At 38.9% G+C, this 18,052-nt stretch overlaps 1 protein-coding gene and 1 long non-coding RNA gene across 2 annotated transcripts in view; both read left to right on the top strand.

Moving 5' to 3' along the window:
- Positions 1-347: 347 nt before the first annotated feature.
- On the top strand, positions 348-6,197 carry LOC119794495. The gene is made up of 2 exons (XR_005282224.1): positions 348-516; positions 6,142-6,197. It is a non-coding gene; the product is annotated as an uncharacterized LOC119794495 (long non-coding RNA).
- A 305-nt stretch (positions 6,198-6,502) lies between these two features.
- htr2cl1 (5-hydroxytryptamine (serotonin) receptor 2C, G protein-coupled-like 1) overlaps positions 6,503-18,052 on the top strand; it is a 48,129-nt gene continuing 36,579 nt past the window's right edge. The window contains exon 1 of the mRNA XM_038302096.1: positions 6,503-7,130. Coding sequence (XP_038158024.1) covers positions 6,710-7,130 — 421 coding nt within the window. The 5' untranslated portion in view covers positions 6,503-6,709. The remainder of the gene's footprint in view (positions 7,131-18,052) is intronic.

The following is an 18,052-nucleotide window of genomic DNA, read 5'->3' as shown; positions in this document are numbered from 1 at the left end:
TTGTAGAAATTTCTCAGTGATTTCTCTGAATTATTTTGCTTCTCTTCTAGCTTATACCTTTGGGGTTTTGTTTTGCTGCAAGTACATCAAAATCCTCTAATCTAACCATGTGTTGTCTGTGGTATTTATTCTGCGATGCTGTGATCCTGCAGGATGAAAGTACAGAGGAGCATCAATCCGTAGTGCTGCTGTTACTCTGTGTGTGGGTGTATGTAGGAGTCATTGTAGTTCCAGGAGGTTTTCAGTCACTTTTACCTCAGGTTTGATCTGGAATGTTTCACAAAAGTCAACATCTCTTTGTTTTTTCTCTTACCTCCCTCTCCCCTCTCGTCCTCTTCTGCAGGCGGATGGAGGGTGGTGATACCTTTCTGCTGATGTGTGGAGTGACAGATGCCACGGGGATTGATACATCACGGGAGGAAGTGAGACACGGATGTTATGTCGCAAAGACTCAATTCTGGTGGTAACAGAAATAGGCGGAAAAGGGCAAGCACATCGATCAGTGGGAGAGAAGAAGTGAGTGAGCAGATTTCAGATAGCGAGGAGAGACTACTCTCTAGATATTTATCTCTATTCACCCTCGTTCTTTCTTACTGAATTTGTTTTTTGTTAATCAGCTATAGAATTGCAATCCAAACTAAGATTTACAATTGCAAGTATTCTTTATTGTCTTAAACTTAAAGCGAACTTGTAATAAGTAGAATCCCCACTCATATACTTCTGTACCACACTTTCTTTCCGTCCCTAAAGTTGTGCATCATTTAAGATTACTGATTTGACAGAACAGGAACCAAATCTAGTATTTCAACTCCCATGATAATGATGCAGTCAACTAGGGCTGCAATTAACTATTAATTTGATCGATTTATCTAGCTACTATTTCTTTTTATTAATAATGGGATAGCAAAAGGTTCCTTAAAGGCACACTATGCAACATTTTTCAGTTAATTAATGTGTTCCATAACGTTTTGGATGATTAAATGAGTCATTTCAGGTCGAAAAAAGGTTTTCTCGGCCGCCCTGGTGGTCTGCAGGGGAAATACCGTACTTGCAATTGCAGGAGCCCTCGGCCCGCACCCACAGGCTCAGAAGTCTCGTCGGTCTTGCTTTACGGTGAGAACTTGGCTAACTACAATCTTTGTTATTTAGACACATGCATAACAAATGATGTATAAAAACATGCTAAATTTTCAAACTCGAAAATTGGAACAAAATAGTCACTTACCGCAGAGATATGGTGATTTATTGCGTTCGCCTGTCTGCTAAACTCAAAACAACCGCGCCTGGCTTGACGGAGAAACCAGGAGAACAGCTGAGCATATTTACGACAGTGCACTTTTACTTTCGCCCTCTGGGGGAAGCCTCGCTGGAAAATCAACACCGGTTGCATAGTGTACCTTTAAAAGAAGATTCCTCACAGAATTTGAACCAGGTGATAATAACATGTTTACACTTGAGGAGTTCTGGATAGAGCATATTGGCAGATGAATAAGGTTTTTTAATTTTAATTTTAAATATTTATATATTCTTTTACAATTTTGGTATAATTACTGCTCTAATTATGTTCCTCTGTTAGCCACAGGCATTCCAGCTAACAATTAATCGATTACAAAGAGTGAAATAATTATGATTGATCCGATAATTGTCTCGGACCTAAAATCAACATTGAACACAGTGTTTTTATAAAGGGCTACCATCAGGCCATTAGAATCCAGAAACCACTTAAAATGAAACTGTAAGTAAAGTAAGGTATTCTACAGCAACCTCACACTGTACAGTTATGTACAGTAATCAGTTGTCATAATTTTATACTGCAGAAAAAAATACCCTAAATATTTGACTGGGTTCCATATCGTCAGAGTTGAATTTCTGTTATTTAAAGCTGAGTAACATTTAAGTGAAAGCTAAAAAGAGACTTCTTTAACAATCTCACTTTTATGCTAAACTTTGTTAACATATAAAAAAGTCAAATGTTTGCTATAAGAAAAAACTATTTTTAATTTGTAATAATTTTTCAAAGATATATTACCAAAATAGCAAATCTCAAATGTGTTTAAACTTGTTTTCTCTCAAAAAAAAAAAGCCAATATCCTAGCCGCCCTCCACTTCCTTATCTCTCAGAGCAGATTAGTGCAGCGGTAATTTGTCCCCGCGGTGAAGTGCAACGAGACAGCAGTGACATCTGTGCCTTTCTGAGGCTTTGGTGCCACGATCCTTTATGATTCTCTAGCTGGATCTGTGTGGTTCCCTCCAGGAAGTCGGTTAGAATGCCTTGTGCTGTCACAACATCAATTATGATCTACAGAGGATGCAAGAGGTTAGCATAGGCATACAATTATTCTCTCCACAGGCTGCTTCTAATCCTTGGTTGTAAGCTAATGAACTCTCGGTTTTCATGCCAGGTTAAAAGCAAAAGCTAAATGATTAAATGTAAACAGAGAAAAACTGGCTGAACAACAACTTACTATCCTGCAGGTTTAAATAAATGGTTACATATCTGGTGACTCAGAATCTTTATTATATTATTTGTATTTTTTACTCCAAGTTATTTTCATTTCCCCCCCCAGTAGATTCCTTTTCTCTTCCTCGTATGCTTTCCTCTTCATCCTGCTCCTTTCAACTTCTCTGTGATATATTGCTGCTTTATCAGACCAGTTAAAGGGTTTGCCTGCAGTGCTGTTTAGTTTTCCTTGAACAATGCTGATGACTTTGCTCAGAGGGGGAAGATAGCAGGCAGGCTGTCTGTTATGCACCTTTCTTAGAAAAGTGATTGTTTTAAACCTATTTCAATAGCTTTGAGTCTAGTGTTGCTACTAGATTTCTTACTAAAACCTCTTATGCTATTTAAACTATTATTCATCCAAATGGTTTATTTTTATTTGGAACAGACTAGCCTCATTAAAAGCATTACCCTAATCTTATCCTTATGCTGCCCTGTGGTTTTTGGTGCGGAAAATCAATTCATTTGAAAGAAATGGCTTAAAGATTACATTCCAATAATACACCCGCTCAGATGTTTTTATTCCAAATTAATAAAAAAATGTTAATGCACCAGGTCTAAGAGATTCAGCCTTGTTATATATCGTTTCATTTTAATGTGTAATCATCAGCATGTTTCTCAAAACAGCTGTGTTTAAGCTGCAAAATAAAAAAAACTAAATTCCTGAATTCTGAATTCTAAACAAAAATGTTTTGTGTAATTAGACCAAGTAGCCTATTTTGGTTATTACTAATCAGCTGTTTGTGTGATTTTTGTTAATAAATTAATCTCGGGAGTAATTGTAGTCCATTATCTTTGCAAGCAGACAATAATGTAAAGAAAGTTTGTAAAACTTCGTATTGAAAAAACAGTAAATTTACTTTTTTTTCAGATTTTTTTGTATTCTTGTTTTTGATGTATTTCTTTTTTTCATTTTTATCTAGTTTACTTCCTTATTTGGCTTTCACAAATGTTATAGTTCAACATATTCTCATTATCAGTGCGTATGAAATCGTACGAAAAGTTATGCACACTATTTCGTACGTTTTGGATGTTTTTCCTCAAAAAATCAGTGCGCATGCGCTGAAAAAAAAAGCAGATCCGCGGACGGACGTAAAAATGGGAAACAGTGCGATCATCACTTATTGCTTGCTGTTTTATATCTTAGGGTTAGAGTTAGTTTCAGGGTTAGGGCTAATTGTAATTTATATTCTATATTCTTTAATGGTGCGTCAGATGCGCATGCGCATACAACGAAAAAAACGTCCAAAACGTACGAAATTACGGTGCATAACTTTTCATACGATTTCATACGCACTCATAATGAGAATAGGTTGTATAGTTTCAAATGTTATTTTTTTATTTTCTTTTTTAGATTCAGTTTTATGAATTTCATTCTTTTAACAAATCATTATATAGATCACATTCTTTTCGTTTCGACCCATTACAAACGCTCCCTTTTATTGCTTACATTGACCAATATAAATGTTGCTTATCTTGACTATGCAGCCCAATAGATTTTTGTCTTCCCTCATCACTCCACAGGAAGGTCCTTCCCACTAAGTATTTGTAATAACGTAAATTCATAAAAGTCAATCTGATAAAGAAAAATGTAAAAAGTAAAAATTATTTATTAAAACTTATTTAAAGTAAAACTTACTTAAAATATATTTAGAAAAATGAAATGCAAACGGGAAAAAATAATTAAGAAGTTTTGTATTTTTTTCATTTTTTTTTTCAAATGTCTATTCATAAACGTGTTCTTTGCTTGCAACAATAATTGAACAAAATTTACTCTATATTCATCTCAGAAATGCTGAAAGTCTTGGATTTTAGATGGCCATCTTGAAACTACAACATTTTCAGCTCCATCCGTAGATTTTCTGTAAGAGTCAGAGTGGGACTCTGGATGGGCCAGTCTAAAATATTTTCATTTCTTTCATTCAGAATGAACATGCCAGAAATATGAAAATATTTTTAAACCCAACTTTGACTGAATATTTAAGGGCTTAAAGCAAAACAGGAAAAGTTTAGTGTGATCTGAAATCAACAGTGAGAAAGATTAATAATGTGTCTTCCAATGTGTACCGATATTAAAGATTGGTTAAAGTAGAAATAAACGAGTATTATTAGTTTGTTGCACCGCATAAATTTTGTTTTATCAATCATCCATCTGAATTTGAATAATTAAAAACAATTGTGACATATATTGACCTGGGGGTACCAAACTCTTCAACAAGACAGGAAAAAGTTACTAGATTTGCCACCAGCTGCTTTTTTGAAAAAAAAATAATAAAATGCGGGTGGGCCAGAAAAGCTGTTAAAATAGGTGCTCAGTTAGCAGCAATGCATAAGTGGCCTTGCTTTTATACTGCTGGCCCAGAAGGGGACCGACCTATGCTAAAGGCAGCCGAGTATCGACAAGAGGCTGCCCCTTTAGTCACACCCAAAAACGTCCTGAAACACCGAAATATTGAAACCTACATTAATTTCCAGAACCACAATGGAATCATAAATGTTAGGGTACGTTTTAAACATGTAGATCAATACATTTATGATGTGCTTAGAAAAAAAAAAAATTGGGATAATCGACTCAAACAGTCTTCAATTAATCCTTTCAACCTTCCAGATATTCATTAAAGAAAGCAAACTGAGCTTTTTTCATTAGGAAATAAAGACTTGTTATAAATAACACCCCTAGGTTTGCACAGTGTATTTGTAATCACAAGCAGTAATGGTTTGAATTTATTATTTTATTTCACACATTCTTGCTGAGATGTTAATTCGTATACGCTCTCATTTTCCCAAACAACAAATGGAAATGACAACACTTACATTAATTGAAAAGTACAAATATCCCCATGGTGAAAAGTATGTTGTGTGAATCAATGAGTAAATACCATATGGTCACACTTGGCTTCTTAATCTTGCAGTTCCACAAACCCACTGCCTGCTGAACGGTCTCATAAGGGCCTAGGGCCATCTGCAAACATGTTGGCTCCTTAAAACACACTCTGAGCCATACAAAAACTCAAGCAATCACTGTCAACCATTCACTCTCCATGCCTACGCATCATAAAACACATCTCGGCAGTTTCCACAGTCTGTCAAGATTTTCTTCCTGTTACAAGCGAAGACATATGTGTGCACACACACACACACACACGTCAACACCCACGCACCTACATGCAGGCTTCTCGGCCTGTCCTGGAAGAGGTTTGTAAGGTGCTAAATAACCGTTTACTGAGGAGTAAAGGTAAATTTGGAGGACAGGTTGCTCTTTAACACAATTGTGAACATGAGGGTGTAAACATCTAAGCTTTTCCTTCCAGCTTGTCTCCATTAGTTTCAATGCTAGTGGTTACACACACAGTTGCCCAAACCTCTTATTACTGTGGACAATGTGATAAATTAGTGTGGTTCAGGAGAAATTGCTACAGGGATCTTGAGAGGAAAGATAGAAGTACTGAGTGGGAGGGTTGATGGATGCATCAAAGGTGCAGTTGGTGATTAAGGGAATGTAAATGCAGAAGTAGCGTGAAAGAAATGAAGGAATTGAACCAACAGATTGTAAAATAAACCAGCACAGGGGAGAGCGGGAAGAAGGATAAGGCAGTTAAAATAATCAGACTTTCTTTTCTTTCCATTTCTTCTCTCCACAGCTCAGGCTGATCATCAATTCTGATCTAACAGATGGTGGAAGCCCAGTGAAAAAAAAGAAAAACACCTTGAGTGGAACCTAGCAGATACTCGAAGAGATCCGTACCTTTTGGCAAACAAACCGGCACTGATTGGGTGGGTGCAGAGGGCTGTGGGCAGCAAGCCATGGATATGAGTGATCCAATTTCCAGCTCTAAATTAGAAACACTTCAATTCTATGTTCTATCAGGCAGGAGATGTGGCTCGATATCAATAAACAACTTGGGACAGCTTGGGTTGCTGTCTAAGTTGAGATCTCTTTGTCAATGGTATTTTGGCAGGAAATGAGAGGTTTAACCCCCAAACTACAACTTAAGACTGTTTGCAGTAGTATGATTGAAAACCAAATTTCTTCCATTCCTCTCCCCCTATCTGTGAAGTTGCCCTGCCCTTGAATGTTCTGCTGATCAATATTAAAACTCATTAAGGATAATCCCTCTCAATGCTTTGTGCATTGATAGTTAACAGGCAGAGTTAAATCAGGAGTCCGGAAACCTCCAGTGTTTGAAGAGGTGACTATTCTTCTAAGGAATGGGTGACCCAGGGAGGACTCTACTCGGTGGTTTTGGCACAACCACCTCCTCCCTCGAGGTCGGGGGTCAAATAGGTTGGCCAAGCAACAACCCACTAGACTTTAACCAAACCCTGCCATGGGGAATAGGAGGCATTGGCGGTGCCAATGCAGCAGCAATGAGTTTGGATTTTGGTTTGGACAATACAACAACTCAGGAGTCGGTCACCACAACCATGATCAAAAAGAAAAACTGGCCAGCTCTGCTGATCCTGGTTATCATCGCACTGACGATTGGGGGAAACATTCTGGTCATTCTGGCTGTGTCTCTGGAGAAGAAGCTTCAAAATGCCACCAACTTCTTTCTGAGATCACTGGCTGTAGCAGACATGCTTGTAGGCATCCTGGTCATGCCTATATCCCTCATCAACATCCTCTATGGTAAGTACTAAATATTCTGAAACCTACCTTTAATGTGCCACCATATTGATGTGTATTTGTCAGAGTGTGTGATTTTAAATGAGGTAATCTCAGGATATGAAAAAGTCCCAATGTTGGATATTGGGAAAATATTTCTCTTTAAATGATCTGAGTTTAACTATTTCTCTGTTAATTAATTTCCACTTTCAGCCAATGAAAATGTGACAGGTTAAAATTATTAAAATATTTTAAAAGTTATCCTTATACAAATTAAAATACACAGGTTTAAAAGACTGATATTACAGTAAAAACAAGAGTTAAAAATAATTCATATTTCATAATTATTATTTTGTTATGATTGTTAAAAAGTAGTGGTAATACAGTACTAAGAGTATTCATACTATGTACACACTATTTACAATTTCTTAAGAGTTCGATGGTTTGTAGATCGATTGCTTCTGTCCAGCAGAGAACTGTGTTTTGCGCTTGCGCAGAAAGGTTTTGGTGTTCTTTTGAATAAAGTTAAAGTGAGTAAAGACGTCAGCAGAATCTCCATTATTCATTTTAACTCAAAAGCAACCACGTACCTCTCCCAAGATATCGGAGCAGAGGGCGCAACATTTTGGAGGCACCGCTGGGATGTTTGGTCAGAGAAAAATCCACCACCTGTAAGTGGAAACTCGAGCCGAATATCCGCCATTAAACCCGGCACCGGCAGCACGAGGCACCGCCGACGTTCACCGTGGCTCTGTCAACATGTGCAACAGGTTGTATCTGTAGTGCGCACGACCACCACTAGAGGGCACCATTGTTCCACAAAGTTTAACAGAAGCTCACCGTGAACTGTGTTATGCCTTTTATCTGATGAAAATGGAATCAGAGCTGGAGAACGTGCAGTTAGAAGTTAAAGGTGCTTTATATGAGCTGAATATTAAACAATTGCTGACAATATGCAATGGACTACAAATATCTGGACTCAGAAAAGAGCAACTTGCAGACAAAACCCGAGGCCAGTTAATCACACTTGTTATAGAGCATATTGAGAAGATTGAGTTAGCTGAGCTAGAAGATGAGGGATTGTCTCACTTACTCAGTATTAAGGATTTGATCGAAAATGCAAAACTGACAGAGCTAGAGCCAGTAGGTGAAGCTCAAGAGAGAGATGTCCTGCAAAAAGAGGTAGATGCATTACGGACCACGCTTCAAGCCAAAGAGGAAGCTATACATCAGCTAATGAGTGAGAAACTGAGCCTACAAAGCACACCGTTGCTGAAAAAAGCTTCAGCCCCCCCCAGATTGCTCCATTTGGCGCAAAGACTTTAAAATATCAGGTCAAATAGGAGAGCCTGGACAGAAAGACAAGCTTACATTTAGTAGTTTGGCCAGGCAGATTGAAAGTGGACTAAATAAAGGCTACCATGAAGATGAAATAGTTGATGCAGTAATTAGAGCCATCACACCAGGTCTGCAGTTAAGAAGTTACCTGGAAGGCAAAGGTGACCTTACACTCCCTGCCTTGCGGAGGATCCTGAGGTCTCACTATCAGGAGAGAGGAGCCACTGAACTGTATAAACAGCTGTCATCGGGGCCTGGGGCCTTTACGAATGGATTAGAATTCCTTTCGGCCTCATGAATGCGCCAGCTGCGTTCCAGCGGTGTATGGAGCAATGCCTGGATGGACTGCGAGACGAGATATGTGTTCCCTATCTAGACGATGTTCTTGTGTTCAGCAGAACTTTTGAGGACCACGTTGATGATGTGAGAACAGTACTGCGACGCCTCAGAGACAATGGAATAAAACTCAAACCACGAAAATGTGAGATTTTCAAACCGGAGGTGAGGTACCTTGGCAGGATGGTTTCTGCTGAGGGAAGCAAAATGGACCCGGCGGATACAGCAGCAGTACGGTCCCTGAAGAACAAGCAGCCAGGTACTGTTGGTGAGCTCAGAGCGATACTAGGACTATTAAGCTACTATAGGCAATACATCAAAGATTTATCTCGTATTGCTAGTCCCCTGTATGACTTGCTCAAAGTGCCTTCAAAACCAGAAGCTCAACAATATACAAGAAAAGGGACAATGAGACAGAATAACAGTGTGCCCTCAAGTACTCCTATTCAGTGGAGTGATGTGCACCAGTCAGTCTTAGAACAGTTGATAGACTGTTTAGTTCAGCCTCCTGTTCTTGGGTTTCCAGACTTTACACAGCCCTTTGTCTTACATACAGATGCCTCTAACCAGGGATTAGGAGCTGTATTGTATCAAAGGCAAAACGGCAAACTCCGTGTAATAGCATATGGCTCCAGAACTCTAACCACAGCCGAGAAAAACTACAACTTACACTCAGGCAAGTTAGAATTTCTGGCTCTTAAATGGGCAATTACAGACAAGTTCCGTGATTACTTGTACTATGCACCATTTTTTACTGTGTTTAGCGATAACAATCCGCTTACTTATGTTCTGTCTACAGCAAAATTGAACGCAACAGGGTGTAGGTGGGTTGCAGAACTTGCTGATTTCCATTTTACTGTGAAGTACCGCCCTGGTAGAGAGAACATAGATGCAGACAGTCTGTCTAGGATGCCCTTAAACATGGAGACCTATATGGAAGAATGCTCAGAGGAAATGTCATATGATGTGGTGAGTGCAGCGACACAGGCGGTTGACCATCAGGACGAGTCTAGTGCAGCCTGGTCTATGGGTATTTCGGCCAAGTGTGCTACAGTGTCAGTGAGCATGCCGATAGCTCCATTTACTGTAGGACAGATCAAATTAGACCAAGAGACTGATCCTGTTATTGGACAAATTATACAATATAAACTGGCAGAGTCAAAACCTGCTGGTTCAGAACTGAAACAGCTGTGTCCACAAGTTGTATGTCTTATTAGAGAATGGGACAAGTTACAGTTTAATGAAAGAGGTGTTTTATACCGACAAACGAAAATCAGGAAGCAACTGGTGTTACCTGAGAAGCACAGGCCCACAGTCTTAAAAGAACTGCATGACGAAATGGGCCACCATGGTGTGGAAAGGACTATGTCTCTGGTACGGGACCGTTTTTACTGGCCCTTCATGCAAAAAGAAATAGAGGACTATGTAATGAGGAAGTGTGTGTGTCTTAAAAACAAGAGACCAAGCCATGAGACAAGAGCCCCGCTCACAAACATAGTTACTACTCAGCCCTTTGAACTTGTCTCTGTTGACTTTTTACACTTGGACAAATGTAAGGGTGGCTATGAGTATGTACTTGTTATTGTTGACCATTTTACACGTTTTGCTCAGGCTTATGCCACCACTAACAAGTCTGGTAAAACAGCAGCAGAAAAAATCTTTAACGACTATGCTTTAAAGTTTGGCTTTCCCCAGAGACTTCCCCACGATCAAGGTGGTGAATTTGAGAACCAACTTTTTGCCCAGCTGAAAGAGTACTGTGGGGTTGCAGGCTCAAGAACCAGTCCATACCACCCACAAGGAAATGGGCAAGTAGAGAGGTTTAACCGGACTTTGATCCAGATGTTAAAAACACTCACTGAGAAACAGAAGAGTAACTGGAAGAGCTCACTAAACAAACTTATCTATGCCTATAACGCTACTAAAAGTGAAGTGACAGGATTTTCCCCTTTTTACCTGCTTTACGGACGGTCACCACGATTACCAGTGGACATGTTGTTCAGTTTATCTCCAGGTGGAGATCAGGGTGACAGTAATCATCAGACCTACATGCAGAGGTGGAAACAAGGTATGACAGATGCTTATGAGATCACTCGGGAGAATGCAAGCAAAGCTGCTGTTCGGGGCAAGAGACATTATGATAGTAAAATGAGGTATTCTGCTCTGCTGCCCGGTGACCGTGTCTTAGTCAGGAACTTGACTCCACGTGGGGGTCCAGGCAAACTGAGAAACCACTGGGAGGATGTTGTACACACAGTGGTTCGTCAAGTGAGCAAGGACATTCCTGTTTATGAACTGAAACCTGAGAGGGGCAAGGGCAGATCCAGAACTTTACATCGTAATCTCCTGCTCTCATGTGACCATTTGCCCTTAGAGACTTCTTTGCAGCCTCAGTCCAAGAACAGGTCCAGTGCAAGCCCAGCTCAGACATCACAGGTCTACTCGGAAGAGGATGATGATGAGGAGGACGGGTATTATTCTGTGCCGAGACACCTGAGCACTCGCTCTCATTCGCCACAGCCTAAGAGGTCCACAAGATCAACCTGCCAGGACAGCTGTCCTGAGGAGGTGCTGCAGGTGACTGAGCCTGACGTGGCAGAAGCTGACCAGCTACCTGAGGATAACATTGGTCAGGTAGAGAATGTGCCGACAGAGGTGAGCCTTTCTCCCCCCTCTCCACCTCCCCCTCCCCACGACAGTGATCTTGATGGTGATGTGAATCTGAGACCCAAACGTGCGTCTAGGAAACCAAAAGTATTCACTTATGATTTACTGGGTACTCCGTCTTGCTATAACATTCAAACTTTACCTTTTTATACAGGACAGGTTTTGCCTTGGGTAAACAGTGTTCATCCTTACTACTTTCATGAGTCTTATGGACAATGTTGATGCATTGTTGTTGCAATGTTGATGTAATGTTGGCTATTTTGTTTACTGATGTTGCCTGAATCAACTTCTGATCGACTCCTATCTAAGACTGTGTTTACAGGGAAAGAAATGGGAGGAAGGACTGTCACTGCCAATAATCTGTTTTTGCTTCTCACAATATGCAGAGGACAAATATGCAGTTAACTGTGAAATGGCCGCTTGAGACTGACTGAGTTCTTACTCAAAACGAATGTATGAAAAGAGTTCCAGTCTGTAAACCCTGTTTTTCAATGAGTTGACTATGCACTTGAATTTGCACAACTGAGGTCAGTAGTTTGTGTGTTATGGTCCTGATGTTGGGGACAACATCTATTTTTGAGGGGGAGTATGTGACAGGTTAAAATTATTAAAATATTTTAAAAGTTATCCTTATACAAATTAAAATACACAGGTTTAAAAGACTGATATTACAGTAAAAACAAGAGTTAAAAATAATTCATATTTCATAATTATTATTTTGTTATGATTGTTAAAAAGTAGTGGTAATACAGTACTAAGAGTATTCATACTATGTACACACTATTTACAATTTCTTAAGAGTTCGATGGTTTGTAGATCGATTGCTTCTGTCCAGCAGAGAACTGTGTTTTGCGCTTGCGCAGAAAGGTTTTGGTGTTCTTTTGAATAAAGTTAAAGTGAGTAAAGACGTCAGCAGAATCTCCATTATTCATTTTAACTCAAAAGCAACCACGTACCTCTCCCAAGATATCGGAGCAGAGGGCGCAACAAAAACAAATCTTTTAACTTTGACAATATTGTATCAACCCAATTAAAAAAGTTATTTTTATAGAAAATGTGGAGTTCATAATTTTTTTTTTATCTGAGGATTTAAAGGCTGTTTTTTTTCTATCTGATAAAAATGACCTACAGGTATATTAAACCATTTTCTAATTAAGTGGATATGACTGTATAATACATTTCAGCTCAGAGTTAATACTGTAGCAGTAACACTAATTTGAAATGTATAATTAGTCATTTGAAGTATATATTTCCCACAGTAAGCACTGGCTCACTATATATTGTGATATTTTTCCCAGTTATCAAAATTAAACCTATAGATAAACAAGTGCTGTAACTGTTAATCAGAATCCATGTTGCTTGGAGTTTGGATCAGTCCACGTCTTCCACTTTGCCACTTTGACTGCCACAACCACAGTCAACCACTGATAGATCAAACTGCGCACCATGATCTATCAGAGTGGCAGTGTAGTGGTAGCCCTCCTTTCCCCTCATTGTTTTAGGTAAAGAAAAAATAAAGTTTTTTTCAAATCAACTGGAAGGTCGATATTTTATCGGGCACCCGAAAAGCACGATATATCGCCAAATCAATTTAGCAGCAGGCCACACATCAGGTTTTTCTTTGTTCCACGGCCACACAACAGGGTTTTCACAACTCTGGCCTCTTTCTGAAACTCAGAAAAATGATGCAATGTCATGGAGAAGAGGCAGGATTTCTGTGAGTTTGATGTTTTCTCTTCGAAGAACGTGAGGGGGTAGCACTACATGTCCTGTTGGGGCATCTTAGAAGTTTGACGCCTGCATGGAGAAAAGAAACCATCCTCCTAACTTCATGGTTATATTAAATGTCATTATGGACATCGGTTCTCAATGTTCAAAATATCATGGTTTATTGCACAAAATGCTTCTGACCAGAGTTTATATATATATATATATATATATATATATAGACATTTCCTGTTTTAAAAATCATACATGGGCATATTATTTCTGAATATGCCCATGTAAACATGATCATAAGTAAAATAAAGAATAAAAGTAGCAGCACGAAATGTCATGTTGGGTCTAAGATGTTAAACCCAAATGCAGAACACCACGGAGACTGAGTAAAAGTTTAAACTGATTTATTGAAGAGAAACACAATAAAGTTAATTGGTACTAATGCAGGAACGGATCCAGGAACCGGTAACACAGGACTCTCTGTAGAGAGGGACAGTTTGGTTAGACAAGGGACAGGAGTATCTTGACAGAGTCTTTGAATTGACCTGTACCTGATGTGGTTCAGACAGAGCAGTAGAGGGAGGGAACCAGAAGGGTCCAGAGACTGAGGTATCAGCTGAGGGCTTAGCAGCAGCAGGGCTTGGCTTCAGACTTATGAGGTTCAGACCTTGAGTTGATCTCCTAGTTCTCTCCTTGAGAGATTGATCCAGACAGAGATCTTCAGGTTTGGCTTCATAGGGCAGGCAGGCAGGTTTCAGACTTTGAGCTCTTCCAGAGCTCCAGGAGTCAAGCAGGTCTTCCTAGGAAGGTAGAGAGGACAAAGGCTGGTTAGATTCAGGTTGGCTTTTCAGAGCAGTCAGAGATTCAGACAACAGGTTTGGCTCAGGCTTGCTAACCATAATTGTTTAACACTCTGGCGCTGAAGGGAAGTTCAGCCGCTGCTTATAAAGCTGGTCTCCTGATGAGATGATCAGCCGCAGGTGTGCTGGAGGCTTCAGCTCAGATGACCCAGGGCGCCCTCTGCTGGAGAAAGGTGGCAGATCTCCAGATCCTAACACGGAAACCCCCTTTGTAATTTATTTATTCGTTTATTTGATAGGGACAAGTATGTTTCATGCATCATGTCACACACTACAACATTTTAGCTAAGGCTAATTCTCAATGTCTGTCCCCAGACACATGCATATGCACACATTCGTGAATGAATAAACCCAATCTTGATAGCTAATTTGTAATATGCAAAATAAATGAAATGATTAATATGGAACTAACTTTTTGAGTTTCCTTTAAGGCACTAGTGGCTCATTTTTTGTACAATGGGCTGACAGGAAAGGGGTTACGAGAGAGGGGGAGAGACATGTGGCAAAGGACCACGGGACAGATTCGACGATTCTGGGAAGGCCACCTCGGGGAATAAGGCCTCCATACATGGGTCTAACTAACTACTGCACCCACAATGCTTTTAACTTAATGAAAGAATACATATCCAGTAACACTGTGATTAGTTTAGCTTAGATTAGCGCTAGCTGTTAGCTTGATCCTTTGACCACCGCACCATAGTGTCAACTGATGTCTGTTATTAGTAGTGTAGAATGATCAAATGAACACTAAGGAAACACATATCTAGATGCATATTGAATAGAAATGGTTGTGTTCTGCCCACTCAGGTTGTTTTAGAATCACATGATTTTGCTGTTTCAGAAACTCCTGTAAGGATGCATGTCCTTACCTAAAAGTTATGTAAACTTATGAGAAGTGTTTTTTTTACCAGCAGTAGAAAGTAATGCTTCTATCAAGAATTGATAGAGCAGTTTGACATGAATTTAGTCAAATATTCTGTGATCAAACATATTTTACTAGTAAAAACATCAGTTCTCTCCTGAACCAGATAGATCCTTCTCAAAAGATTGATTTTTTGCAGAAGCCTATTTTAAAAGAGATGGATTTCTGCCTATTAATCTGAGCCAATATTTAAATAATCTTCACAGCAGATTTCTACCACAACTTCCAAGCACACACCCACTCACCAGCTGCTGCCAGCACACTGCGACATGTGTGCTGTGATCATTTCAAAATATTTTTCTATGTAATTATTTCAATGACTATTGCTTCTAGGAGATTGCAGCACACTGTTATTTAGCAACTGATTTGACTTTCAGAGAATGCCAGCTTGGTAATTGCAATATCATCACAGTCTTCCGCTTGTGGTCTTGGTGACGGTATCTGAGCCAATATTATGCATGAACCCTCCTTTTAGTGTAATAGGATTTTAGTGTTGTTATTTTCTTCATTAGGAACTGAGTGGATTTCTTTGCTTCCCAGATGTGTTTCTTCCTGAATAGGCTACCAGCTTTCCTCCTCTAAAACCCCAGCCAGGTCTCAAATTTAACAAGTAGAAGAAATGTACCTTTAAATGTCACCATCACTGTATTTATCTTCTGGCTGAAGGAGGAGAAAACCTTTTCTCATTGCTATATACAAACACATGTCAACCTTTTGCAGCTTTTAGAGACTGGAATTGGTGTTCTTGTTGACAAAACTGCCTTTAAGTTAACCCGTTTTTGTGCAAGTCGGTGTGTTGGGTTTAGCTGATGTCATATTAGAACATATTCATGAACATCTTTAAAAGGCCTCAGTTGTTTGCTATTTTGAGTGCAGTGGTGGCATTTAGTTATTACATTAACAGCATCAGATTTATCTTTCTGTTGACAATTATCAATTATCTTTAGTTATGAGCTGAAGAAGTTAATGACTGAGAAAAGGCTAAATAGAGTCACCAAAATGTGAGCTATATCCCTTTTGGGATAGGACTGTTTTATCAACATTTAGCACTAGTGGTGGGACTACTGTAGGTGGGATTGAATTTTTTAAATAAATCAAGGTCCATAATTAATCAATCACAATTGCATTTGATTGCAACTAATAGATTTTGTAATAAAAGCCATATATTGTCACACAAATGAGCATACACAGGACCTTTTTAATTTTTTTTATACAGTTAATAACTGCTCTCACCACACACTATATTTATCATAGCATATGTGACTGGAGTCCCAAAGCAAAGATATCAATTATTTTAAAACCAGAAATAAGTATAAGTAAGTGTTACTTTTAAAAGAAAAATTAGATTGTTCATCAAAGTTACATACATTTTTTCTGTTTTGCTTCAAAGTATTTACCATTTGAACAACACCAGTGATTTAGTCTTTTACAGTAATTCACAATATGGGTTTTCAGATAAAAGACTATAATTGCCCCTTTATTTAATTTTGTAGCTTGCTCAGCTCTGATTATACCTACTCCAGCAGGGACAAAAATAAAGCAAGTGGTGGTAATAAAAAGAAATGCTAATAGAAATGCTTCAAAAGGGGTGGGGTGGAGTAGAGCTGGGCCAACTGGAGCCAGTGGAAAAGGAACTGGCATGGACTACAATTTAAGCTATGATGAAGGCAAAATTTCACCTTTTGGTCATGATGGCATTTTTCAATTCAAACTAGTTAGAGAGAAGAAAAAAACTGAAACCAAAGTGACTTTTGCTAGAATTTATGAATTGAAATGAACTGATTGTACTAAACTGAATTCAATTGAATTGAAAATATTAGCAGAAAAAGACCAAAGTTAAGAAAAAAGACTCATTAAAAATATTATTCTTTTAAAAGCATGAATTCAAATGCCACTGTAGTTAAATCTAACACTTTGCTCTTCATTCTGCTTCTAAAAACCACCTTGCAGGGTAATGGGTTTTGCCTCATCTTCTGCGATGAAGATGCTAAGCAGAAGTTTCTAGACCCGTCCCTTTAAACCTGTCCATAAACAGGAACCCATCTCTTTGACCAATGAGATGCTGCATGTCCAGATGAAGGTGATCACCTCATCGTCTCGGCTACAAAGGCCACATTTTGTCTATCAGTCATCCTCCAACCAGTCCAGTCTACACATAAGACACTTCCTAATTCTGCTCTTCACATATGGACAATCTTCACATTTAACAATTCGGCAATTCTGATCATTTATTAATTACTGTTATTGTGTGTTGATAGAACCAGCTTCTCTTGAACCATAGTATGACCCCAAACTTTATATGGTTGCATTTCATATCTAACCTCTCATGTATTTCTCCTTTCCACAAAACCCTTTATTAATTGTTAATTCTTAATATGGAAACATCTGCTACATTTTACAACTTGTATAACAGAATCATTTTACAAGTTCTTAGTTTTGTCACAGGTACATATTATCAGAAAAAGTTTAAATCTGAATCATTGTACAATATATCACTCCAGTATGAAGAGCAGCCCTCTTCTTTATTTATACATTCCTCTTTTTAAGCAACTTCAGAGGTCACATTTTTACCTCCACAGCCCAGCAAACCTTCTACACACCTCTTTTCTTCATAAGCCATTTCCATAGCAAGAGTTGAACCCAGTTGCTGCAGGAAGCACTGCTGAGACTAGGGTGACATATCACTTCCTCTTTCGGCTCCAGCCAGTCAGTTATGGCACTGGATGTTAATGCCTTACTTTCCAATTATAAGGATTTCTTTGTTAATTATTCATGGGAAAACATAATTATGAAATCCATATCATGAGCTGATGTCTCTGCCATGGAGTTTGGAGTCTAGTTATCAAATCCCAGAGAAAGGTATACTGTACATATTATAGATATAGCACAGGTCATTTTGATCTAAATACATTTTTATATATGATAAGAACAGAATCATAAAAGCACATCAAACTGCTTCACAATTAATTTTTCATATTGGTGCATCAGGCTCAGGGCTATGGAGACTGGATTCCAAGCAGTTGCATCTGGGGTGACGCCCTACTTTCCTCCTTTGCCGCCAATTCTTTCCTAATGACCATCAGTAATGGCTTTGGATGTTTCAT

Source organism: Cyprinodon tularosa, unplaced genomic scaffold (genome assembly GCF_016077235.1).
Source record: "Cyprinodon tularosa strain WSP-4 unplaced genomic scaffold, ASM1607723v1 ctg482, whole genome shotgun sequence".
NCBI classification, from domain to species: domain Eukaryota; kingdom Metazoa; phylum Chordata; class Actinopteri; order Cyprinodontiformes; family Cyprinodontidae; genus Cyprinodon; species Cyprinodon tularosa.
Note: the sequence above shows the minus strand (reverse complement) of the source record. Positions and strands in the feature narration are given on the sequence as shown.